This window comes from Nomascus leucogenys, chromosome 19 (genome assembly GCF_006542625.1).
Source record: "Nomascus leucogenys isolate Asia chromosome 19, Asia_NLE_v1, whole genome shotgun sequence".
NCBI lineage: Eukaryota > Metazoa > Chordata > Mammalia > Primates > Hylobatidae > Nomascus > Nomascus leucogenys.
In genome coordinates this window covers 31888830-31914419 of record NC_044399.1, presented here as the reverse complement: position 1 = coordinate 31914419, position 25590 = coordinate 31888830, and the positions used below count along the sequence as shown (strand labels likewise).

The 25590-nt window shown below is 55.8% G+C and overlaps 1 protein-coding gene across 1 annotated transcript; it reads right to left on the bottom strand.

Annotated features, from left to right (window-relative positions):
* Positions 1–208: 208 nt before the first annotated feature.
* SLC4A1 (solute carrier family 4 member 1 (Diego blood group)) lies at positions 209–20040 on the bottom strand. Its single transcript, XM_030799677.1, has 20 exons — positions 19959–20040; positions 14603–14685; positions 14387–14477; positions 13345–13406; positions 12412–12592; positions 12181–12316; positions 11605–11728; positions 11300–11384; positions 10966–11147; positions 10207–10417; positions 9760–9972; positions 9437–9585; positions 9128–9322; positions 7460–7633; positions 6995–7084; positions 6284–6450; positions 4917–5170; positions 3224–3393; positions 2964–3137; positions 209–2344 (listed from the first exon to the last, which is right to left on the bottom strand). The coding sequence occupies exons 2-20, from the start codon at positions 14615–14617 to the stop codon at positions 2264–2266; spliced, it is 2754 nt and encodes a 917-aa protein (XP_030655537.1). The 5' UTR covers positions 14618–14685; positions 19959–20040; the 3' UTR covers positions 209–2263.
* Positions 20041–25590: the final 5550 nt, after the last annotated feature.

Genomic DNA, 25590 nt, shown 5'->3' with positions numbered 1-25590 from the left:
GAGCATAATCTCATCTCTTGCTCCCTACCCACTCTCTGGGTGCTGGCCTCCCACCCTAGGGCTCAGGGTCACACTTCAGCCTGGCTCCCCTTGCTGCATAGATGCAGCCCTGTGCCAGGCCCATGCCACACACACCATGCCCACCTAGTTCAGCCAAGACCCCCAGGACCCCTGACTCTGGGAACGGGAATTCAGGCAAGGCAGCCACTCCAACACAGATACATTTATTGGCAAAACCTATTCCCAGGCATCAAGTGGAAGGGTGCTACAAGAGTGAATAATTTTTGTTTTTCACTTTCCTTGGCCATGTTCAAGGAGCAAGGGGAGGGGGAGACAGGGACATCCCAATCAAGATAAGGATCCCAGCAGCTCCCCCCGAGGTTGGGCTCTTCACCAACCAAGGCCTTTTCTTGCACTGTCTCCTTTAACCCTTATAACAACCCTGCAAGGTAGGTACCATTATCATCCCCATTTTACAGATGAGGAAACTGACCTGTAGCATGCTGAAGCGGTGAAAGGTGGGTGTCAGCTTTCAGGGACACCTGGAGAGCCTCCTATGGACTGAGCTAGCCTGGGAGGTATAAATAATCATACCCTATGTTGGGCTGGAACCCTGCCACACACACATGTTGAGTCTGTGGCCCCTAAGGCTGATGTTTCCTTCTTTTTTTTTTTTTTTTTTTGAGACAGGGTCTTGCTCTGTTGCCCAGGCTGGAGTGCAGTGGTGCAATCTTGGCTCACTCTGCAACCTCTGCCTCCTTGGTTCAGGTGATTCTCTTGCCTCAGCCTCCCAAGTAGCTGGGATGACAGGTGCCTGCCACGACACCCGGCTAATTTTTGTATTTTTAGTAGAAACGGGGTTTCACCATGTTGGCCAGGCTGGTCTCGAACTCCTGACCTCAAATGATCCGCCCAACTTGGCCTCCCAAAGTGCTGGGATTACAAATGTGAGCCACTGCGCCCGGCCACCTCCTCTCTTTTCTACCACTTCCTGATTCTGTTTCCCCCATCTCTCACCACTTCCACATCTTTCAACTCTTTTTATCTTTTTGTTTTATAAAAAAATAAATTTGCCCATGTTCTTGGAGAGCCTGCTGTCTCCTACCCCAATTGGTCAGATCTGGGTTCTCCCCAAGATTCAGTTTAGATGGGGTTGAGGATAATGGGTCTCAAATGAGGGGCCTGGAGGTGTATGTGAAGCCGAAGTATGTTGAAAACTCTTAGAAAATACACAATTAATAAATTACAAACCCCCTCACTGTCCCGCCCCTACCTTCCCACCCTCCCCCACTCCCTATCCAAATGTAGAATCAACTGTACCTTGCCCCCCACCCCCACCCCAGGGCAGGGTTTGTCTCAGTCCCCTCAGAGTCCACTGATTCCACGGCCCTCAGTAAATGTTTGTGGAATGAATGAATGAGTGAACTAATGAGTGTTTGGAGGGAGGAACCAAACACTTAGGAGGCCTGAGTCCCAGGCTCAATCCCTGGATCATCCTTGCCTGTACCTTGCCCTCACCAGGACGCCTCTCTCTGGGCCCAGAGAAGAGGGTCTCAAGGTAGGGGCTGGGAGCAGAGTGGGGAAGGGAGGAGTCACAGGGGAAGGGAAAGTGGACGCATGACTGACAGAGGACAGAGCTCGGACCTCGAAATCAGAAGGCCTGGTTCAAATCCTAGCTGCACGGCTCAGTTCAAATCCCAGCTATGTGACCTTGAGTAGGTTCAAAGACAAATGATGACTGCTGTAAAACAGTCCTTGTGTAGTTTACAAAGCCCTATTTTAAATGTATCTTTGGTCCTCAGTAACCATCCCGTAATGTGGGTATTATCATCAATATACCCATTTTACAGAAGAGGAAATATAGGCCGGAAAGGTCAAGGGACTTGCCCAAGGTCATACAGCAAGCACCCCACCCGCTCACCCACCTCCTGCCTTTGCTTCTGCCCCTGCCTGTGGTGGGAAGAGGGAGGGCTCAGATCTAAGTCTTCCAGCACGGGGTCCCCAGTGAAAGTGTGGCAACAGGAGGGACTGTGGAGCAAACCCCCTAATGTGGGCCCCATCGGCCATCTCCAGCCAGAAAAGCCAGGCTACCCTTTGTGGAAGGTCTCCTTGACACCCCTTCCTTCCCCACCCACAGCCCTGGGGCCTCAGCTGCTGCTCCAGGAGGATCCTGGAGTTCATGAGGTGCCCATGATCTTCTGCTTTTCCTTGGAAGGTGGGGATGTGGAATGGTGGGGGAGGGTCTAGGGCCTGGGCCCGCCCCTCACACCGGCATGGCCACTTCGTCGTATTCATCCCGACCTTCCTCCTCATCAAAGGTTGCCTTGGCATCATCAGCATCCAGCTGGAGGGGAGGGACAGGAGAGAGACAGGGTGAGAGACCCTGGGGCCAGAAGAGCCCTCCCCGGGCACGAAAGGCACCTCCGGAGTTAGGAGAGGGTCTGGCTGTCTTGAACCTTGGGCCAGTCCTGTTTTATTTCCCCAGCAGCTAGGACTGGCCTAAATGAGTCGTTGTCAAAGCGGGAGGCAACCTTGGGGATGTGGACCCTGGCAGGGGAGGGCCTGCAGAGGGTGAGCAAGGGACCTCTTCACCAGGGCAGCCCCACAGTGACCTGAGTCACCCTGTGGAAGAATCCTATTAGAAGAGTGACTCTGTCCCAAATGACTTGGAAGACGGCAGGACTTGCTGCTGAGGGGTCCAGCTCACGCGCAGCACACCCTGTCTGCCTCTTGACCTCTCCCTAGCCGTGCCATCATTCCCCCCTTTACAGGTGAGCAAAATGAAGGCGCAGAGAAACAAGGCCCCGTGCTCCAGATCATATGCTAGGACACGGCAGGCCATAACCTGGACACCAGCCCTAGCCCCAGACTTTACCCATGACGCTGTCCTGCCTGCCCTAGTTCTGAGACGCGCCCCTCGCATGCTCCCAGCTCTTGTGCCCCAGGCCCAGGCAGCCACTCACACACTGAAGCTCCAGGTTCCTGAAGATGAGCGGCAGCAGGACGCGCCGCAGCGGCACAGTGAGGATGAGGACGAAGGGCAGGGCCAGGGAGGCCGGTGTGGACTTCACCACCCACAGCACTGCCAGGCAGATGATCTGGATGCCCGTGAACAAGTGCATGCGCCAGGTCTTCACCTGCAAGTGGAGGCTGGGGTCAGTGCCTATCACACCCCAGCACCCTCTACCACCCCAGGCTGGGCAGCCAGAAAAGGGTCCTGTACCCGCTTGACGTAGGGCACATCTGGGTGATACTTGGGTGGCTTGAACAGAAGCAAGATGCGGTCAAAGAGCTGGATGCCGCTGAGCGATGTGACCCCCATGTAGAGGAAGATGCCAAACAGTACAGCCAGAGGGATGCGGGACAGGATGGGCTCCATGAGGATGGACAGGCCTGTGGGGGAGCCGCACAGTCTCAGCCCAGGTTGCCTGAGGCCTGGCGCCAGTGGGGGTCAGGCCCCTATATGGGGCTGGGAATAAAACACAGGCACCATATGGAGCCATTTCCTTTTTTCTTTTCTTTCTTTCTTTTTTTTTTTTTTTTTTTTTTTTTTGAGACAGGGTCTTGCTCTGCCACCCAGGCCAGAGTGCAGTAGTGTGATCTCGGCTCACAACAGACTTGACCTCCTGATCTCAAGTGATCCTCCCGCTTCAGTGTCCCTAGTTGCTGGGACTACAGGCACATACAACCACACCTGGATCATTTTTTTTTTTTTTTTTAAATTTTTAGTAGAGACAAGGTCTCGCTATGTTGCCCAGGCTAGTCTTGAACTGCTGGGCTCAAGTGATTCTCCTGCCTTGGCCTGCCAAAGTATTGAGATCCCACGCCTGGCCTAGAGCCATTCCTATGGGTCCTTTTTTTTTTTTTTTTTTTTTTTTGAGACAGAGTCTCGCTCTGTCACCCAGGCTGGAGTGCAGTGGTGCAATCTCAGCTCACTCCAACCTCCACCTCCCGGGTTCAAGCAATTCTCCTGCCTCAGCCTCCCAAGTAGCTGGGATTACAGGCGTGCGCCACCATGCCCAGCTAATTTTGTAATTTTAGTAGACACGTGGTTTCACCATGTTGGACAGGGTGACCCACCCACCTCAGCCTCCCAAAGTGCTGGGATTACAGGCGTGAGCCACCACCTCTGGCCTCTATCGGTCCTTTTTATAGGTATTACCCCAATTTTACAGATGAGGAAACAGGCTCAGAGAGGTAAACAACCTGCCTAAGGCCACACAGCTGGCAGGTAGTCAAAGCCCTGCCTGCCTCACTTAAGCCCACTCCCTTAACCTAATGAGGGTCACAGAGGTCAAACACACAGACGTTTCTCCTCACCCCGGCCCAGAATGCCATCAACTGCCTCCTTTAAGAATTTTCCCTGCCCTCTCCATCTGCAACCATGGCACTGCCCACACCGAACCCAGCTTGACTCTTGGCTGCTCCAGAACTGAAATCAACCCCAGTGACCCTTCTTTCTTCTCCCCCACATCCCTAGACTATGCCTGGAGCACTGCCCCTTGTATCAGCCATGGAGCAGCTGAGCTGGAAGAGAACTTGGGGACATCTGATGAACCCTCCAACTGTGCAGACAGGGAAACTGAGACCCAGAGACAAGGAGGGATACTGGGTTAGCAGCAGGGCAGGGCTAGAACCCACAGTTCACTGGACTTCTGTTCGATAAGTTAGAAGGTGGGGTCTGGTCTGGAGAAGGCCTCAGAGTGGAGCCGCCTTCCTCCCTGCTCAGACGCCCAGCCCAGTGCCTTGGCCTTTCCTCCAGGATCCCCTTGTGTGAGTAGGGGATGCTGGGGAGATGTGGGGAAGTGGTGCAGGATGGGGGAGGCTGGAGGAGGTGCTGGGTCCGAATGGGAAGGGGAAGGGGCTGGGGGTGGGGGGCAGGAGGATGGTGGAGACACGACCCTGCTTTCACTCACCCACAAGCACAGCGACTAGGAGTCCGCTGATCCGCTGCTCTTTGACCTCCTGGATCTGGGCTGCAGCCCCTGGGGTGCTGGCTTTGCCCATGACAGTGAGGGCGTTGGCATGGGTGACAGAACGCACGGTGGTGGCACTGAGCCAGGGCATCCCAAAGAGGGCGGCCACCCCACCCATGCCTACTACCAGCAGCAGGTCCAGGTGGAAGCCGGAGCCCTTGACCATCTTGCGCTCGGGTTTACTGACAATCAGCCTGCGGTAGGGGAAGGCGAGGGGTAAGCAGAGTTCTCCCCTGCCTCCTCCACCCTCTCCTTCCTTCTCCATACTTGGTGTCCTTGTAGCTCAGTTTTGCCTTCTGTGCCCCTTGCTCTTTGAGTTCCTTGCTCCACTCCCTCCCGCCCTATCTTGAGAATCCAAACTCTTAAGAGCAGAAATGCCTTCACAACATTCAAGGCTGATTCGCAGGCAATGAAGCTTCAGCTTCAGGGAGCTTTGCTTGTACAGGCCCCTCCAAGATCCAGCACCTAATTTTATAGTTGTCATTTTGCATTTTTTTCTTTTTCTTTTTTTTTCTAGAGTCTTGCTCTGTCGCCCAGGCTGGAGTGCAGTGGTGCAATCTTGGCTCACTGCAACCTCTGCCTCCCGGATTCAAGTGATTCTCCTGCTTCAGCCTCCTGAGTAGCTGGGACTACGGGCGCATGCCACCACACTCGGCTAATTTTTGTATTTTTAGTAGAAACGAGGTTTCACCATATTAGTCAGGCTGGTCTCAAACTGCTGATCTCGTGATCCCCCCGCCTTGGCCTCCCAAAGTGCTAGGATTACAGATGTGAGCCACCTCGCCTGGCGCTTTTTTTTTTGTTTGAGATGGAGTTTCGCTCTCGTTGCCCAGGCTGGAGTGCAATGGCGAGATCTCGGTTCACTGCAACCTCCGCCTCCCAGGTTCAAGCGATTCTCCTGCCTCAGCCTCCCGAGTAGCTGAGATTACAGGCTCGTGCCACCATGCCCGGCTAATTTTTTGTATTTTTAGTAGAAACGGGATTCACTATGTTAGCCAAGCTGGTCTTGAACTCCTGACCTCAGGTGATCTGCCCGCCTCGGCCTCCCAAAGTGTTAGGATTATGGGCGTGAGCCACCGCGCCCGGCCATGTTTTTTTTTCTTAAAAAGAGCTCTCCAAATTATACAACTTCTGGTCCCACAAAACCTGGAACTGCCCCTGGCTTTTCATTATTCCTGCTAGTCGGGAGGGCCACACACCCGCAGGGACTAGCTTGCAGTCCTGGGTCTCTTGCCTGCCTGGGAGAATGCCAGGGAACGGTCCCTGCCTCCCACCCTCCCAGGCCCAGGCCCCACCCTGTCTCTCACGTGGTGATCTGAGACTCCAGGAATATGAGGATGAAGACCAGCAGAGCAGGCAGGGCAGAGGCAAACATCATCCAGATGGGAAAGTGGGAACGCAAGCCCAGTGGGTGGATGACCCAGCTCCGGGCTGAGGAGTTGGACACCTTGAAGCCATCAGGCACCGAGAGTTTCTGTGGGAGGGGGTAGCAGGTAAGAATGCCAAGGGCAGGAGGATGGGGAAGGGTGGGAGCAGGAGGAGCCAGGGTCCTGGGGGTCGGGCAGTTAGGTTGGCGGCACTTGGGAACTTACTTATATTGAGCACTTGCTCTGTACCTAATCATTACACTAATCCCTTTACATCCATCTGCTCGTTCCCCACTTTATAGATAAGGAAAGAGAATCAGAGAAGTTATGTAGCTTCCCCCATATCACACAGCTATTTGACGGCAGAGCTGGGATTCATGCCTAGATCTGCCTGGCACCAAAGAATACTTCTTCCTACTGCTCTGGGTTAAGGAATGAAGGTGGCAACCTGGCCCAGCCCCTTGCTTTGGCCACAGGGGTCCTCTGGGGCTGTGAGAAGCACATGGGACTCCCAGAGGAGGCAGAGATGGGGTAGAGGTAGTCCCAGCTGGCTTCAGGTTGGGGAAAGCTATTCTAGGGAAGGGGCATGCTGGGGGGTGGAAATGAGGACCTGGGGGGTATCATGGTCTGAGGGCTGGGAGGAGGGGTCACCTGGGTGTAGGTATCCTGAATGAAGAAATCCACCAGGACCATGATCAGGATGGAGATGGGGACCCCGAAGTCCCCGATGACCCGACGCAGCTGGGGGCAGGTGAAAGGACCAGTGGTCAGTGCCCAGTCACTCCCCACCTCCTGCCTTCCTCCTGCCCTATATTCACCTAGGGGGCCCTGCTCTGCCAGGGGATCCATCAGCATCTAATGCCCTGTCCTGCACCTCAGCTATGTCTGCCTCCTTTCTTCTTCCCCCAGCAGTTCTCAGGCTGGGCATGCCATGAAAGTGGGAGGGGCTTGCCCATAGAGTGAAACCCTAGCTAAGGATGGGGCCAGAGGAGGTTGGAATTGGGAATGGGAATCTGAAAAAGAAGGGAAGCTAAGGGCACTGGGGAATTTGGAGTGGGGGGCTTTGGGCTGGGATAGGGCAGTGTTGGCAAGGACAGGCGAGGAGGGTGTGCTGACCTTGCCAGGGAAGTAGGAGCTGTTCTTGAACTTGCGCAGCATCATGGCAAAGAAGAAGGTACCGGCCATGAGCACAAGGGAGAGGAGGGCTGTGTTGGGCAGGGGGCCCTGAGGTTTGGGCACCATCAACACGTTGTGGTCATAAGTCTTCTGTAGTGGGTGGTCCTGGAAGATCTGCAGCAGAAAACCAAGGCATTCTGTTCCCTCCCAGCTTTGGCTGGGGCTGGAAAATACCACCAGCTAACTCTACCCAGCACTACTATCCATTCATCCAGTCATCTATTAATTCATCATCCATCCATTTATCCACCCATCTATCATTCATCTATCCATTATCCATTGATCATCCATTGATCATTCATCCATCCATTCATTATCCATCTACCCATCCATCCACCTGCCTATCATCTATCCACCCATTTATCCATTCATCCATCCATCATCCATCCACTCATTATCCATCAATCATCCATCCAGCCATCCGTCCATCCATCCATTATCCATCTATTCATCCATCCATCCATCCATCCATCCATCTATCTTCTTCCTCAATTGACATGGAAACAGAGGATAAATGGGATTCTACAGCCTGGTTTTCAGGAATGAAGACAGCCTAGGTTTGGGCAGGGAGGGCCATGGAACGCAATGGGTGTGTGTGCGAGCACACATACACACCCAGGACCTGGAAGACATGAGAAGGCTGGAGGTCAGGAAACAAGGGTCAGGGAAGTTTCTAACAAGGGGTTAAAAGACCTGGACACAGAAAGACCCTCCATCCAACAGAATCAGGGGGCAACACATAGGGCCCACCCTTCTTCCATATAAAATGCAGGTACAAAGGCAAGCAGAGCTTAAGATGATGGGAGCCAAGCCAAGGTGGCTGGGCACTCCATCCACAAGCCCTGCAGCTCTTGAGGACAAGTGCAGGGGAGGGAGTGGGGGACTTCAGAGGCTCCAGAGTGCCCCCTGCTCTCACTGTGCATGTACTTTCACATGCTCAGTGTCACGCCCATACTTACCCATTGCTCACATCATGTGTGGTCATGAACTGGACATGTGCACACAGAGGCACCCTCCATGCCTCAGTAAGAGTGCTGGCCACAGGCAGCAGGTGCCAACACTTATGTGGTCAGTCAACACAGCTGCACAGTCCTGTGTGCAGATGTGTGACTACACAGACACAGACACATGTTGACACAGACACATATGTTGCCACAGTCATATGCACAGTCACATGGTTATGTACACAGGTGAAAGCAAAGCCACACAAATGCTGCACAGACACATGTGCAAGGACACAGTGGCTCAGTTTTTTTTTTTTTTTTTTTGAGATGGAGTCTTGCTCTGTTGCCCAGGCTGGAGTGTAGTGGCACAATCTCGGCTCACTGCAACCTCCACCTCCCGGATTCAAGCAATTCTCCTGCCTCAGCCTCCCGAGTAGCTGGGATTACAGGTGCATGCCACCACACCTGGCTGATTTTTGTATTTTTAAGAGAGACGGAGTTTCACTATGTTGGCCAGGCTGGTCTTGAACTTCTGACCTCGGGTGATCCACCAGCCTCGGCCTCCCAAAGTTCTGGGATTACAGGCCTGAGCCCTCGTGCCCGGCCACTGTCTCAGTCTTATACACAACCTCCCGTGTGCATTAACATCCCCATAGGCCCCCACCTTGATCAGCTTGGAGAAGGTCTCATAGATGAAGATGAGGGAAATGAGGAAGGAGAAGATCTCCTGGGTATAGCGGGAGATGAAGCGGACCAGGAAGCTACCCTCGAAGGCCACCACCAACACCACCAGCAGGATGAGCCAGAAGCCGATCCACACGCGGCCCACGATGTACTCTAGACCGTTGCTCTCGCAGAACTGCAGGGTGGTCAGAAGAAGTCGGTCAGACAAAGGGCTTTGGGGCAAGGCACTGTGCATCAGGCAGGTGGGGCGGGGGACATGACAGGGTCAGTGGGGCAAGGACAGAACTACCGAGAAGAAGGCTTCCTCAAACACCAGCAGGGGTCCTGAGAAGCCGACCACAAGCAGGGGCTGAGCCCCCAGCAGGGCGAAGAGAATGCCCTGCACTGCAGTGGAGATCAGCAGCTCCGACACTCCCATCTGGTTCCGGGTCTTTTCTCCTGTGGGTAGAGGTCACAGTGGGATCAAGTTCAGGACATCATTTCCAGGGGCCCATAGAGCAAGTCATGGTCAGCCTGATGCAGGGGTCTGGAGGGTCAGAGTCAGAAGTTGGGGCTGAGACAGAGGCCAGAGGGTCAGAGGCAAGAGTTAGGGAGACAGGTATTGGCACTGACCCAGGAGGCCGCCGAACGTGATGGCAGGTGACAGGGCAGCAAAGTAGATGAAGATGACGGCAGCCAGGACCTGGGGGCTGAATGCATCTGTGATGTCACTCAGGTAATAGGGGTAGCGGCGCCGGATATCACGCACCAGGCCCCCGAAGAACTGGCCTGTCTGCTGCAGAGGGTCATCTGGGCCCCCGGGGCCCCCTAGGTCCCCATTTAAGTCTGTGGTGGAGGATATAAGAGCATGGTCAGAGGGAGTAGCTGGAGGAGGTGAGGGGAAAGGGGACTGGAGGGTGTAGGGGAGATTGTCTGATGGGAATGGGGTGACCAAGAAGGCTGGAAGATGTGGGCAAAGGGAGCGGTGAGAGGGGAACATGTGATGGGAGACAGAGGCTACACTGAGGTGTCTGGGGGTCGGTGGGGGCTCAGAAAGCCTCGGCTGGGAAGGGCAGGTACCTAGGCCCTTGTAGAAGCTGGAGTCTGGCTTGGCAGGGCTGGGCTGATAGCGCCTTCGAAGTAGCTCCCTCTGCACAGGCACCAGACTGAGCAGTGCCTGCTCGGAGGGGGCATCGGTGGGAGGCAGCACTAGGCTGCAGTCCAGGAAGCCCTCCAGGGAGCGCAGCAGCTCCCCTCGGCTCTGAGCCATGTAGGCATCTATGCGGAACACCTAGGGGCAGGAGACAGGGTCAGGGCTGCCCGGACCTGCGGAGGGAAAGGAGCCAGGAGTCCACAGCCAGGGCCTCCAGGGACCAGAACCCCCTCAGGCAGCAGCTCCCATTGCCAGGAACTGCTTTTCCTGCTGGCTCCCACCCCTACTCTTCCCACTAAGAAAGGGATCTGGGGAGACAGACAGGGGCCCTGGGTGGGGAAAGGAGAAGGAACTAAAGCTAACCTGGTGGGTTAAGCAGACTAGATGAAACTAGAAGTGACTAGGCCCGACCAAGCCAGACCTGACCAGGTGGAACCGGGTCAGAGTGAGCTGGACTAGACTAAGCCAGGCCAAAGCCAACCAGACGAGACCAGGCCAGAGCAGGCAGAGCTGGGCCAGACTGCACACCCCAACTGCCCCCGCCAGGTAGGATAGCAGCAGCTGGATTAGGCTGAATGGGTCAAACCAGTGAACCTAAAGTAACCCAGGCCAGGTTGGAGAGCGGGCCTCAGCCACCACCCAGCTCTCAAGCTTCCCCAGCCCAGCCCTCTCCGGCCCTTCCTCACCCTCTCAGACATGAGGGTGGCAGCGGCCCGGCCAAGCTGGGTGTAATCGATGTGGCGGGCCTTAGGTCCCAGCAACACAAAGAGGAAGCGCACAGGCACCGGCAGCTCCACCGCCTCCAGCTCTGCTGCCTCCTGCAGCCTCACAAAGCCCAGCACTGGCTGCTCCAGGAAGGTGGTGCTGCCTGTTAGGGGATGAGAAGATCAGGCCAGGCTGAGGAGCCCAGGGTGGGTGTCTTGAAGAGATGGGGCTGCGGGGGTCCAGGCTGAGGGAAAGACAGGCTGAGCCAGGACACAAGGGGTGTGGAGGGCTGAGGGTAGAGATGCCTGTTCTTACCCACTAGCACCAGCGTGGCCTCTGAATCCGGGGGAATCTTTTCCAGAATTCCAGATGGTGAGTGCCCTTCTGTGCCCTCATCTCCCTGTGGGAAGGAGGGTGGTGACGGGAGTCCTCGGGCCAGTCTGACCTGGGAGACCTGAGCATCCTGCCCTTCCCATTCTCGCTTCCCAACTCTCCTGACACACCCCGGGCGCAGGAGTGCTTCTGGTCCCCTGTTGTGGACGGTTTTTCAGGACCCCTGCTGGCGTTTGAGGAAGCTCTCTCCTTGCCCCACCCTGACCCTGACCCTGTAACTGACTCACCTGCTCACAAAAGAGCTGTGTCTCCAGTGAGGAGTGTCGGGGGAGCAGAGGCTGTGAAGGATCCCCAGAGCGTGTCAGGACTGCAGGCTTCACACCCCCCAGGGCCTCCAGCTCTCCGGCATGGCTGCAGGACGTACAGGGGACATGGGCTGAGTAAGCTGTTCAGGCCGAGCTATCAGTGGTGGGAGGGATCAAGGGTGAACATCAAGGGACTGGGGTAGACATCAAGGGTAGACATCTGGGACTTCCCAGACCAGACCAGAGAGACCCTGGGATGGAAGGAGAATCAGAGCCTCCTCTCCAAGAACGTTGTTGATGTAAGTGGGTGGCCTCTGGAATGACGAGGCAGGAACAAAAGAGTGGCTAGAGAAAAGGGCCTTGCAGGTCTGCCCTCCGGGGGACCAGCAGCCCCCAACTCTGAGCATAGGACATGGCCACCCCTTTCAAGGTGTCAGAGATGGGAGCCATAGTGGAGGAAAGTGGGCCCCTGCCTGGTGATGGTAGGGCCACTTGGATCCCGGGGGAGAACTTGGGGCCCACTAGATATGGAATCCAGGCCCTGGCAGGCAGGGGCACCTGTGTTTGAGCAGCAGGGCCCGGAGCAGCTCCTCTCGGTCCTGAGGCCGGATCTGGTCTTCAAAGATAAATCTGTCTAGCAGTTGGTTGGCCACTCCAGCCAGGGAGGTCTCTTGCAGGTCTAGGAGGACAGTACCTGCAGGCAGTGGAGGAGTGAGCTGGCAGGCTGGGCCACAGCACCCCACAACAATCCTCATCTGCAGGAGGCCCAGAAGGGCCCAGGAGGCTCACCCTTGGTGAAGACTTTGTGCAGCTCTAGGAGGCTCCAGAAGGTGAGGTGAGAGAGGTGCGGGCGGCCCCAGGCCCCGTTCTTCCCCAGGTTCTCCTCCAGTCGCACCCAGCGCGCCGCCTCCATCCATCTCAGCTCCTGGTTCTTTTCGTCCATCACCAGCTCCTGCAGCTCCACGTAGACCTGTGGCCCCATGCGCCTGAGTTAGTCCATCAGGCATAGTCCAGGGCATAGTGGGTGCTCAGCCGCTCTCGAGAGAGGCTTGTGCTTGTGAGGCTTGTATCCCTGTGCTCAAGGGTCCGTAGATACGGCTCACACCACTCCCCTATCTCCCAACTTCCTGGCCAGGCCCTTACCCCATTGTAGAAGGCATTCGGAGAACCCTGACCCAAAGGGATGCTGGAGAAGCCACTGGGGAGGGAAAGGAATGGGAAGCAGAGGCCCGGCGGGCCGAAGCTAAAGGGGACTTTGGAGTCATTGGGTCAGCCTCTAAGATTGTTCGTGGATGTGCTTCAGCACGTCCCTGGGGCCAGGTGGTTGCTCCAAGGGCCATAGCTGAGGGCCGCCCCAAATTCCTAACCAGCTAGACAGTTCAGTGCCCAGTGGGGACCTGAGGGGCCTGGGCAGAGGAGAACAAGTCTTTAATTCTGTGCTTCCCCAGTGACCCCCGACAGCCCAGCCAGGGCCTGAGGGCCTGGGGACTCAGCCCTTGTCAATCAGGTTATCTCTGCTCAGGGTGCTCCTGGAAAGGGGCCCAGGCCTCCCCATCAGTGGGGCATCCCTCCCACCTATATCCTGGGATCCTCGCTCCTCTATCTGCTGCAGGGTCTCCCCCAGCCTGAAGCTGCCTCTATCTCCTTGCTCCTCTCTTCCCTGATCAAATGGTGGGTCCCAAAGACAGCATGGGAAAGAACGGGGGAGGATGGGGTCCTCACCTCGTGGGTACCTGGGTGCGATGTGGTGTGGTAGTCTGTGGCTGTTGCCTCGGTGTCGTGAGCTGAAAACCAGAGGTCGGTTAGTATTGACCTGACCGTCCCCCATCTGAGGCTCTTCACCATCCACCGTGAGCCTCAGAGACCCAGGCACGGGCAGATGCCCCCTCCTTCCCAGTGCCCCATCCCACACTGGCCACTCAGCAGAATGAGGCTCCCCACACCTGTGCTGGGCTTAGCCTTGGGCTCCCTGTCTGAGCCTTGTCGAGGACACCCGGGATTCAGCCAGGGAGGCTACCCCTCCGCAGTGATGAAGTGAAGGGACCTCTCCAAGGTGACGGCAAAGCCCTGAGTGGCAATTTTCAGGATCCTCCTAGGACCTCCTCCCTCCCCTGCCACTTCTGAGACCAGACTCCCTTCTCTCCTCCCACCTGCCTCAATGAGCCTGTCAGTGCAGTGTCTCACTGAGCTCAGGCACCAGGGTGGGTCAGCCCCTTATATTCCCCCCCCCCCACCCGCAGCCCTCATTTCCAAGAGGGGCCTCTTAACTTTAATCCCAATCTCCAGCACTTAAGTCCTGTTGACAGTAAACAGGTCCTGCCTGGGGCTCCCTACCTAAGACCTTGGACAGGCCAGGGAAGGCAGGGTGGTTCCTGGTGTCTTTCTACCTAGGAGGGTCCCCACAAGCCCCTCATTTCTCAGGACCTCTTTCCCCAAGAACAAGCCCATTTTCTGGCCTGGAAGCTGGCATTGGATGGGCACAGATGGCATGTGGGCTCATGCCTTTGTCCCAGATGGGCTGCCCGCCCTTCTCACATTGTAGGGGCACTGGATGGGTGACTGCCCTTACTCTCCCAGCCACCTCCTGTGATCATTTCAAACAAAGCTCTGTTTATCCTTCAATCAGCCAGAATTGAGGGGAGAATGGCCCCGGCCTGTGGGGCTTGGGAGGAGGACTGTGGAGAAGGGGAGAGGACAAGTGCCCCTCCTGTCCCTGTCTAGGGCTCAGCAGCTCATCCCAGCTGAGGGAGGGAGAGGGGCTCACCTGCCGGCTCCTCCACCTGGGGCTCAGGGACGCCTGGGTCTTCATATTCCTCCTGCTCCAGATTCTTCTCCATCACGTCTTCGTAATCATCCTGTGGGAAGTGGCCGCTGAGGCTGGGGTGTGAGGGGCTCTTCCACCCCCAACAAAGATAGGAGTCTAGGACTGGGTCCCCAGAGCCTCTAGGTGGGAGCACTGCTGATGCCAGGGAACACCCACCTGCAGCTCCTCCATGGTGCGGTCCTGAGTGTCCAGTTGTCCACGGTGATCCGAGCCCCCAGCATAACCCGCACCGCGGGTCCCTGCAGCAGAGGGCACAGGCTGAGTGGGGCACAGGGCATCCCAGGGTGTCCTGGTCCTCTTCCAGAGGGGGCCACATGTCAGTGGAGGGGAACCACGTGTTGGAGGTGGTAGGGTCAGAGGAAGGAAGTGTGGAGGGAATGGGAGAACGAGCTGGATTTGCAGGTGTGAGGGTAGGTGAGCAGGGGCCGGAAGAGAGGGGCAGTGCAGGGAAGAGATAAGCCTGGCTGGCAGCAGCGAAGGATGTTTGGGGAAGACAGGCAGGTGACCCTCAGGTCCATCTCCCTCCTTCTTTCTCTAGTCTTCACCTGGCTTCTTTTCTTGCCCATCCCTGGGACTCAGCTAATGCCAGGGGACCTGCTGCTCCCTTCTTCAGGGGCCTTAGCTCCCCTGAGGGGCTCTAAACATATGCTCTTCTCTCAGAAATAGCTGCTGCCCACTGGGCATGGGCTGCAGCATCCTTGGGAGTGGTCCACAGGTCTGGACGATGTGGTCCTGCTTCTCTTCCTGACCCCATCTTGCACTTCATTTCTCTTGCTCTCTCCCCACCTAGCCTATTGGCCTCCTGTGGTTCCTAGAACTCACTAAGCCCTTTCCTGTCCCAGGGCCTTTGCACATCCAGCTGTCCATATCCTGGATACCCTCCCCGCAACACCTCAGCCCTTCTCACATCTCAGCTCAAATGTCTCCTCTTCAGAGGCCCTCCCTGACCACCACCTTGACCCAATCTGTCATCTTCTGGTTTCTTTTCCCCTCCCTCCCTCCCTCCCTCCCTCCTCCCTCCCTCCCTCCCTCCTCTCCCTTCCTTCCTTCCTTCCTTCCTTCCTTCCTTCCTTCCTTCCTTCCTTCCTTCCTCTCTCTCTCTCTCTTTCTTCTTTTTTGAGACAGAGTCTCACTCTGTCACCCAGGCTTAGAGTGCAGTGGTATGATCATAGTTCACTGCAGCCTTGAACTCCTGGGCCCAGAGGAGCCTCCTGACTCAGCCTCCTGAGTAACTGGAATTATAGGCATGCCACAGTGCCCAGCTAATTAAAAAAAAAAAAAAAATCTGTGTGTAGAAACAGGGTCTCACTATCTCAGCCTGGGCTGCTGATTTCTTTCTTCTTTTTTATTTTTTTGAGAGAGGGTCTCCCTCTGTTACCCAGGCTAGAATGCAGTGGCATGATTACAGCTCATAGCAGCCTCAAACTCCTAGACTTAAGTGATCCTCCCACCTCAGCCTCCAGAGTAGCTGGGACCACAGGCACACACCACCATGCCTGACTAATTTTTAAATGGTTTCTTGGTTGGGCGTGGTGGCTCACACCTGTAATCCTAACATTTTGGAAGGCTGAGGCAGGCAGATTGCTTGAGCTCAGGAGTCCGAGACCAACTGGGCAACAAAGTGAAACCACATGTCTACAAAAATACAAAAATTAGCTGGGTGTGGTGACGTATACCTGTAGTCCCAGCTACTTGAGAGGCTGAGGTGGGAGGATCGCCTAAGCCTGGGAGGCCGAGGTTGCAGTAAGGCAAGATGGCACCACTGCACTCCAGCCTGGGTGACAGAGTGAGACTCTTTAGAAGAAAAACAAAACAAAACACAACAAAAAAACAATACATGGTTTCTTGATTCATTTGTGTTCATATTGTCTGACAATGCTTTTGGAAGGGAAACTACCTGAGTGCAAAGACCCTGTACGTCTCAATCCCCACGAAATTCCCCACTCCTAGCAGAGTGGCTGTCACATAGTAGGTGCTCAATAAACATTTACTGAATGACTGTAAGAATGGCTCCCTATTGCGGGGTTGGGGCTCTGAGACTGGGGAGCCAGGATGACTAGGCCCCAGCCAAGAGGCCTCTGAGCTCGAGGTCTCAGTTTTCTCAGTTGTGTCCCTAGCAGAGAGGAAGGTGTGCCCTCCCCAGGAATGTGAGGGCAGGTCCAAGGGGAGGACAGGGGTCAGCTAAGGTGGCCCCAGACTGGGTGTGGAGGGGTCTCCTTTACCCCCTCGCCCACTACAGCACAGGGCATTGCGGTGATAGGCAATTGGGTCGGTTCAACAAAGGTTCCCACTCTCTGCCTGGCATTGTGTTGAGCACTGGGGGCTGGTGGGAGGGGGTGTTGAGCACTGGGGGCTGTGGGGGGGGTGCGAGCACTGGGGCTGGTGGGAGGGGTGTCGAGCACTGGGGGCTGTGGGGAGGGTGCGAGCACTGGGGGCTGGTGGGAGGGGGTGTCGAGCACTGGGGGCTGTGGGGAGAGGGTGCCGAGCACTGGGGGCTGATGGGAGGGGGTGTCGAGCACTTGGGGCTGTGGGAGGGCGTGCTGAGCACTGGGGGCTGGTGGGAGGGGGTGCTGAGCTGAACAAGGCCTGTCCCTACTCTGGGGAAGCTCCTAGCCGCGACAGGGAGGCAAACTGGGAACACAGGGCAGCCTCAGTGCTTCCAAGGTGACATGGACCCCAGGGGCCGAATGTGCTGAGTGCCAAAGATCTGTATGGCAGGAGGAAGAGCAGGACGCGTTTGCAGCACCCAGGGGTGGAGTCACCGGAGGAGGGGTTACTGGCGCCTGACGCTAGCCTAAAAACACAGGTGAGTTTTTTTTTGTTTTTTTTTTGAGACACAGTCTTGCTCTCTCTCCCAGTCTGGAGTGCAGTGGCACGATCTCGGTTGACTGCAAGCTCCGCCTCCCAGGTTCACTCCATTCTCCTGCCTCAGCCTCCTGAGTAGCTGGGAATATAGGCGCCCGCCACCACGCCCAGCTAATTTTTTGTATTTTTAGTAGAGACGGGTTTTCACCGTGTTAGCCAGGATGGTCTCAATCTCCTGACCTCGTGATCCACCCACCTCGGCCTCCCAAAGTGCTGGGATTACAGGCGTGAGTCACCGCGCCCAGCCAAGCACAGGTGAGATGCGAAGGGCTGGGAGCCCAGGTGTGAAGCATGGCTGCGTGGAGCTGCACAGGTGGGCTGAGCAAGGTGGGAAAATGCCACATGAGGGCATGGGGCAGGGAGCCCGGCCAACATGGTGAAACTCCATCTCTACTGAAAATACAAAAATTAGCCGAGCGTGGTGGCGCATGCTTGTAATCCCAGCTACTCGGGAAGCTGAGGCAGGAGAATCCCTCGAACCAGGGAGCGGAGGTTGCAGTGAACCGAGATCGCGCCACTGCACTCCAGCCTGAGCTACAGAGCGAGACTCCGTCTCAAAAAAAAAAAAAAAGAAAAGAGAGGGATGTGCAAAGAGCCTTCTTTCTGAGGAGTGGGTGACCCTGCAGTCCTGGGGGTAGGGAGGGAATTACTGGATCTCACCAGACTGGAGAACGGGAGAGGCCCCTGCCTTGGCAGGTGGGGCAAGTGACGGGGTGCGGGAGGGGTCCTGGACCTGAGGATGAGGCAGTCCCTACTGCAGGTCTTGAGCTTTGCCCCTGAGGGCCCTGATGACCCACCTATTCTCTCTCTCTCTCTTTTTCCTCCTCCCTCTCTGCTTCTCCCAAAGTTCCTCTCTCTTTCTCTTCCATCTTTATTCACCTTCTTCCTTCTCTGGACTTGCCCATGCACTTTCTTAGGCCTCAGATGCTGAGTGGCCTCCAGGGTGTCTAAGCCTTAGGCACTAAAAGTCCCACCCATGGGGCTGGGACTGTGGCCTTGGTTGCCCATCTGAGGACTGGAATGGTCAGAGGGGCCCTCAGAGCTGGAGAATCCAGAGGTCCAGGCTGCCTCTCTGCCACTGACTGGCTGAAGGGCCTTGGGCAGCTTCCAGCCTGTAGGCCTCAGTCACCCCATCTGTAAAATGGGAGTGCCTTCCCGCCAGGGTTCTGAGACATCAGTGAGAGAGAAGAGGGGAAAACAGAGGTGCCTTGAGTTCAGCTGGAGACTTACAGGGCGCACCCATGACCCGGATTGCCACCCGCCAGCCCGGCCGCCCCCCGGCTGCAGGCCTTGTGCTGCCTAGCACTGATAAGGGCCTGGACCCAGATCGCTGCCCCAAGTTTGGAAGTGCACCAAACACCTGGCCATCTAGCCAGCTGGCCAGGGCCAGGCCAGATAAGGGTGAGTGGGACATCTGAGCCTAGAAGGTATAGCACAGCTGGGAAGACACGGCGGGAGAGGGGATTGACCAGATGACAGGGACAGCTTCCTAGTGGTATGGTACCACCTTTGTGTAATCAGCCCGAACTGCACAAAGAACTGTACTGCCTTAACTCTTAGAATCCCCAAAGCATTCTGTGAAGTGTGAAGTGGTTTGGGGATTCTAAGAGGAAGAAGAGTAATGTCATTAGTCCATTCTACAGATGCGAAAGCTGAGGTTCAGAGAAATTTACCTGCTTCAGCCACCCAGCAGGTAGGTATCAGAGCCAGGTTACAGCCTGGACTACCTGACTCCAGCCACATCCCTAAGCACTATGCTGAGTTGCCTCCAGCAAAACAACTGTTAGCCGGTTTAGAGTTAGTTGTTAAGATCATGGACTCTGCAGTCAGACTGCCTGGGTTCAAAGCCCAGCCCTGCCATTTACTAACGGCATGTGACTTCAACTCTCTGTGCCTCGGTTTTCTCATCTGTAAAATGGGGCTGATAATAATGATGCCCACCTCATTGACCTGTTGTAAGCATTAAGGAAGTTTACATCTGTAAGGGGCTTAGAACAGTGCCTAGCATATAACGAGCTCTATGAAAATGTTTGCTGTCATTATCCCTGCTGCTGGGGTTACGGTCAGACTTGCCATCTTCATGTCCCCTCTGATTTGCCCTCAGTTCCCATGGAATTAGCCTGAGCTAAGTGTTTTGAGATTCTCATGTGGTAGGAGGCTCTGCAGTTCCCTCCAATACCGACCACGCTGGGCATGGAGCCAGGTGCCCCAGGTAGACCCCTGGAAGTATCCCAAAGGGGATACTGTGTCAGCTGACATCCTGCCTCCTAGGTGGGAGAGAGGGTGGCCTGAGGACCCCTATTAGGAAGGAAGGAGTCTGGGGTGGACGAGACCTGAGCCTGTGGGATCCAACAAGCTGACAAGGGCCCATACCTGGAGGGGATCAGATACCCCCCGCAACACACGCACCAGAGCCACACACACCTCTGCTGCCATTGACCACCTGCCACCCTCCTCTTTTCAGGTGCCAGTGGGCCTGTTCCCTTAGGGGCAACATGCGCATGGTAACATTCTCACCCCACCCACCTGCACCCCCTTGGAGGTCAGGAGCCCGGCCCACCTGGGCATAGATTCAGGCTGGGCACCTGTAGAAGCCCTCAGGGCAGGCACCGAAGGACCATCCCCAGCCCCTCCCTGCCCTGCCCACCTGCTCACGAGCCTCAGGGTCCCTCGGTGAAGTCCTGCAGCCGCTGGTGCCCTCTGCGACCAGCTACGTCCACACTCGTTCTGACAGCACCAGCGCCCCAGGGGCAGCTCGCAAACCCCTGACTCATGCCCCCGCCTCCTAATCTGCCCGCCCCACTGGCCCTGGGAGCCCCTTCCCACCCCTCCGCCCTGCTCCCACTGGGTGCCCAGTAAACAGAGTTATCTCTTACCCACATCTGGACAGCTGTGAGTCTGGCCCACCCCACCCCCCTGGCCAGCCCCCAAGGCCTCCCGGGGCCCTCCTGGTCCCCAGAGTTCTCTTGGCTCTTCCTTTGTGGACGAAGGTTTGATCGCTCTGTCCTCAGGGCTCCCAGTGCCCTGGCAGGAAGGCACCAGCCTCCAGAGGTCCCTGTCCTGCCTCTGTCCATCCTCCACTCTGGCCAGGCCCTTCTGCTCTGGCCTCAAGGTGCAAGGGCACCTGCTCCTCTCGTCTCTCTTGGTATCCACACTAGGACTCACTCCTCCTCTGTAGTCTTCTCCACAAGGAACTGCTCAGCACTCACGGGGCACGGACAGCCCCCTCCCCTCCTTGATCCAGACTAGGATGCCCCAGCCACGTTCTCCCCAAGACCCTGGCTGGCTCTAAAGAGCTGGCTCCAGGACACTAAGACACTGACATTCAGTCAACCTGAAACAATGTCAGCTCAACAAAACAACCATCCCCACACCGAGCTCTTCAACTCACAAAGCCCTAATGTCTGGGCATACTGGCTCCTCTGTAGGTAGCCTGGCTCAGGCCCCCGGGCCAGAACAGCCACATTCTCAGCCCCTGCCATGCCCCTCCCCTTCAGTTCCCACCCCTACACCCCCAGTTTCTCTGCTCCAGGGGGTGACCAGAGCCTGGTCACCTCTTCGTAGGCTCTGGTTGCTAAAGAGGCAGAGACTGAAAGATGAGTACAGATCAGCAAGAATGAAGAGGGGTTTTCAAGCAGACAGAAAGGGGTGTTGTGGCCATCGCTCTGGGCACAGAGAGGAGGGTGTCCTAGTACAGCTCCGGCATGGACTGGCTGAGGGAACCTGGACAAGTCACTGGCCCTCTCTGGGCTTCCGTTTTCTCATCCGTAAAGTGAGAGTGTTGGGTTCTGTGGCCACCAGCCTGAAGTTCAGACTCAAGCAGAAGAGACTCAAACACAGGGACACACAGGTGGACAAATCCCGCCACTGCAAGACCATTCACTGTCTGCACCACAAGCCTGCCAGAGGCTGAGTCCTGTGGAGAGAGAAAAGGTGAGGGAGTGGGCCCTGAGGCAGAATCCTGTTTATGGAGGACCTCGGTTCCAGAAACTATGCTGAGGCCTTCATCTTGTGGTCACGCTGGATTCCTACAAACCCCCCACTTCACAGAGGAGGAAACAAAGCCACAGAGAGGCTTTCCCAGGAAAAAGAATGCCCAATGGACCAGCACGTGCCCCGTGCAGCGCACCATGCCTGGGCTTCACACGCACTATCTTGCCAAGCTCTCTAAGCCCATCTGAGGACAACACTGTTTACGATGTTTATTCACCTCTCACAGAGAAAGGGCAGCAAAAGGAGAGCAGTGACTTGCCCAAGGCCTCTGGGCTGGTGAAGCCAGAGTGGGCACTCCGACCTGCTAATCTCCCTGGACAGCTGGTGTTCTGCCGGATCTGAGCCCTCCCACCACCCAGGCCTTCGTGCCGGTCAGGAACAGAGAAAGGCCCTGGCCAAAGGGGGCTGGAGGTGCCTTCTCCTGCTCCAGCTGGTGGGATCTGTCCCAAACCCTGGGCCCACACTGGGTTGGCTTCCTATGGCCTGTGGCAGTGAGTGCCAAGTGAAGGCCTTTGACTCCCTGACCCAGCCAGTGTGCCCAGTCCCCTTGCCCCTCTGCCTGCCCTAGGAGTCAGAGACAGCTGAGTGCAGGGGGCAGCAATGGGGCACCTCTCCTGGGGCCTGGGAAGGACTGACAGCTGGCTGGGGGTGGAACAACAAATGGCATCATCTGGCTTAGGGGGAAAATCTGGCCAGCTGTTTGGCTGTTCTGCAGCCACCACCCTCTGGCAGCCCCACCAGACAGCCAGGCAGAGGCACAGCAGCTTGGACGCTGGTTCTTTCCACTCACACCACATGTTCTAGATCATTCTGGTTGCCCTGGCTGAATGTAGATGTTTCTTTTCTAACTCTGCCCAATGTCACATTTAATCTTTTTTTTTTTTTTTTTTTTTTTTTTTGAGGCAGTGTTTCGCTCTTGTTGCCCAGGTAGAGTGCAATGGCGCAATCTCGGCTCACTGCAACCTCCACCTCCTGGGTTTAAGCGATTCTTCTGCCTCAGCCTCCCAAGTAGCTGGGATTATAGGCGCCCACTACCACACCCAGCTACTTTTTGTATTTTTAGTAGAGATGGGATTTCACCATGTTGGCCAGGCTGGTCTCGAACTCCTGACCTCAGATGATTTGTCTGCCTCGCAGAGTGCTGGGATTACAGGTGTGAGCCACTGTGTCAGGCCTTTTTTTTTTTTTTTTTTTTTTTTTAAATGGAGTCTCACTCTGTCGCCCAGGCTGGAATGCAGTGGCTCAATTTCAGCTCACTGCAACCTCCACCTCCCGGGTTCAAGTGATTCTCCTGCCTCAGCCTCTTGAGTAGCTGGGATTACAGATGCCCACCACGACACCCAGCTAATTTTTGTATTTTTAGTAGAGTTTCACCATGTTGGCCAGGCTGGTCTCGAACTCCCGACTTCAAGTAATCTGCCCACCTCGACCTCCCAAAATGCTGGGATTACAGGTGTGAGCCACCTTGCCTGGCCCACATTTACTCTTGTTTATGCTTTTCCAGGAAGAGGTGAGGGCAACCCTCACTCATTTTATTCCAATTTGGACTTGGGTCAGTTTGATTCATCTGAAGGCCTCCACGTGCCTGGTACTAGGCTGGCCTCTGGGGAAGCAAGGCATGAGGGAGTCTTACCTCCCTTTGACTATGTCCCGGGCTGGACAGAGATGGTCAGAAAGATTGGCACCTGGAGGGCTTGAGCAGAGCCCCAAGATGTCTTGAGCTGTGCCCTGAGTGGCCCTTCACACACTCACAGCCCATCCTGCTCTTTCTTTGGAGTCCCTCTTCTCACTACTGCTCTACCACTTCCTAGAGCACTAAGGGAGGAGCCATCAGATTCCCCTCCCCAAGGTCCATATGTGTCCTCGTTCAAATTTATGCTCCCTTGGGAGAAAGCTGGGAGCCCAGGCAGATGTCAGCAGGAATGAAGTGAGCTGAGGGCGAACCCCGTATGATGTTATTTCAGACCACACAGCTCAGATCATGGGTTGGGATGGGTTGTCCCAGAGGGAGACTCTGTGGGCAGAGGGTGGAGTTCTTCTGAAAGGACAAGACTTTCTCATTTTCTTTTTCCTTTTTCTTTCTTTCTTTTTTTTTTTTTTTTTGATACAGAATCGCACTCTGTCACCCAGGCTGGAGTGCAGTGGTGTGATCTCGGCTCACTGCAGCCTCCACCTCCCCAGCTCAAGTAATCCTCCTACCTCAGCCTCCTGAGTAGCGGGGACTACAGGCGCACACTACTACATCTGGCGAGTTTCGTATTTTTTGTAGAGACAGGGTCTTGTTATGTTGCCCAGGCTGGTCTCAAACTCCTGGCCTCAAGTGATCCTCCCACCTCGCCCTCCCAAAGTGCTGGGATATCAGGTGTGAGCCACTGCACCTGGCCTTACTTTCTCATTTTCAATCATCCTGGATGCAGTCAGCCCTCAAGTGAGAAGTGAGGACTGGGTAGTGGCCTTAGAAGAGCCAGCTGCTTTCTCTATCTTACTCTAAGGAGTAGAAGCTGAGACTAGGTAGGATGGGGGTTTGATGATGGTTAAGGGAGCTGTCTCTTGCAATGGGATTGGCAATGAGGTGTCAGCTTGGCCTGTGACTGCTGAGGGCAGACCCATTCCACGTGAGCAGACCCTCACATCTGTTCTTCCATGCCCAGCCGGTAATTCTCAGCTGCTATCCAGAAGTCCTCAGCAAAGCTTGCTGGACTGGATCACCTGCCTCTGCTACCCCATGCGGATGGAGGGGAGGCTCTGAGACCATGTTTGGGGCAGAGCAGGCCATGGTTTGCGGTGGTAGCTAAGGTGAGTGGACATCCAAATGGCACAGGGGAGCCCCTGAAGGGAGGTGTGGTGGCTGGAGCCAGGAGGCTGGAGGAGGGGACGTGGTCTGGCCAAGGTGGCCTAGAGGGACCTATGTACATTGCTCGGTGAAGATACGGCTTTCTGTGCCCTCAGAGACTAGGGACTCAGACCCCTGGGATTTTGCATTAAAGGGAAGTGTCCCACGGCTGGGACATGTGGGCTGTAGAGGACCTACTCGGGTTGGAAGCCCTGTGTGATCTTGAGCTGACCACACCTTCTCTCTGGACTTCCTTTTCCTCTCTGGACTGTTGTGACCACATGGGATGACCGGTGGGAAAGAGCTTGAAAACAGTCTTCTCTAGATGCAGGCAAGGGGCTGAGTAGTGAACGGGAGAAGGAGCCACGGGGCTCATGTATCAGGCAGCCTGCCCCAAGGCAGCAGGGCAGGGGCCACGCAGCGGTAGGAGTTAATGTCCAGTGGGGAGTGTATACGAACCTCAGAGGGAGGATAAGGGATGTAAACAAGGGATGGGCCCGGAGGGACAAGTAATGCGGGAAGTGTGAGATGTCCCCAGGGGGACCATGCCGGTGGAGGGCCCAGAGTTGTGAGGTGCAGCCCTGAGCAGTCTGGGGGTGGATGGAAGTGGGGCAGGGTGCACACACGTTAGGAATGGACCAGTCATCGTTATCACCTGGTGAGGGAGTGGGGCGGTGCGGGGAATCAGGCGGGAGAGCTGGAGGCTGGGGCTGGAACTGGAAAGGCCCTCAGAGCTGAGCCAGTCCAGTCCCTCTGCCCTCAGAACCCTGTGCCCCGTGACCCTCATCACCAGCACCCTCAGCTGGGCCCTGGGGAGTCCTGGGGGGAAGGAGGTTTCTACTGTCTGGGGGCAGCCAGGCCAGATCTGTGCAAAAATAACTCACCCTGAGCATCCTTCCAGAGATACACGCTGGGAGTTCTGCAGGGTCCCCTGAGAGCTGAGGAGGAGGAACAGGGGAAGCGGCAGTTCCAGCAGGACTTTGAAGGATGGGGGCGGTTTCTCCAAATGGGAGGAGGAGGGAGGTCAAAGGGCAGGTTTGGGCCAGTGTGGTAGCTCAGGCCTGTAATCGGCACTTTGGAAGGCCAAGGTGGGAGAATTCCTTGTAGGCCAGGAGTTCAAGACCAGCCTGAGCAACATAGCAAGACACCATTTCTACAAAAAAGTAAAAAAAAAAAAAAAAAAAAAAAGGTTACTTTTTTAGCCAAGTGTGGTGACACAGGCCTGTAGCCCTAGCTACCTGGGAGGCTGAGATGGGAAGATCGCTTAAGTCCAGGAGTTCAAGACTGCAGTGAGCTATGATGGCACCACTGCACTCCTGCCTGAGTGACTGAGTGAGACCCTGTCTCTAATAAAGAAAATAAATAACTATTTTGGTGGCTCACACCTGTAATCCCAGCACTTTGGGAGGCTGAGGCAAGCAGATCACTTGAGGTCAGGAGTTCGAGGGCAGCC

What these genes read in the sequence shown, in the direction of transcription:
- SLC4A1 (XM_030799677.1), bottom strand. An exon ending in CGCACCCAGGTACCCACGAG is followed by an intron (nt 12,593 to 13,344) that starts GTGAGGACCCCA and finishes ATGGGGCCACAG; the next exon opens with GTCTACGTGGAGCTGCAGGA. An exon ending in GGAACCTGGAGCTTCAGTGT is followed by an intron (nt 2,345 to 2,963) that starts GTGAGTGGCTGC and finishes CCTCCCCTCCAG; the next exon opens with CTGGATGCTGATGATGCCAA.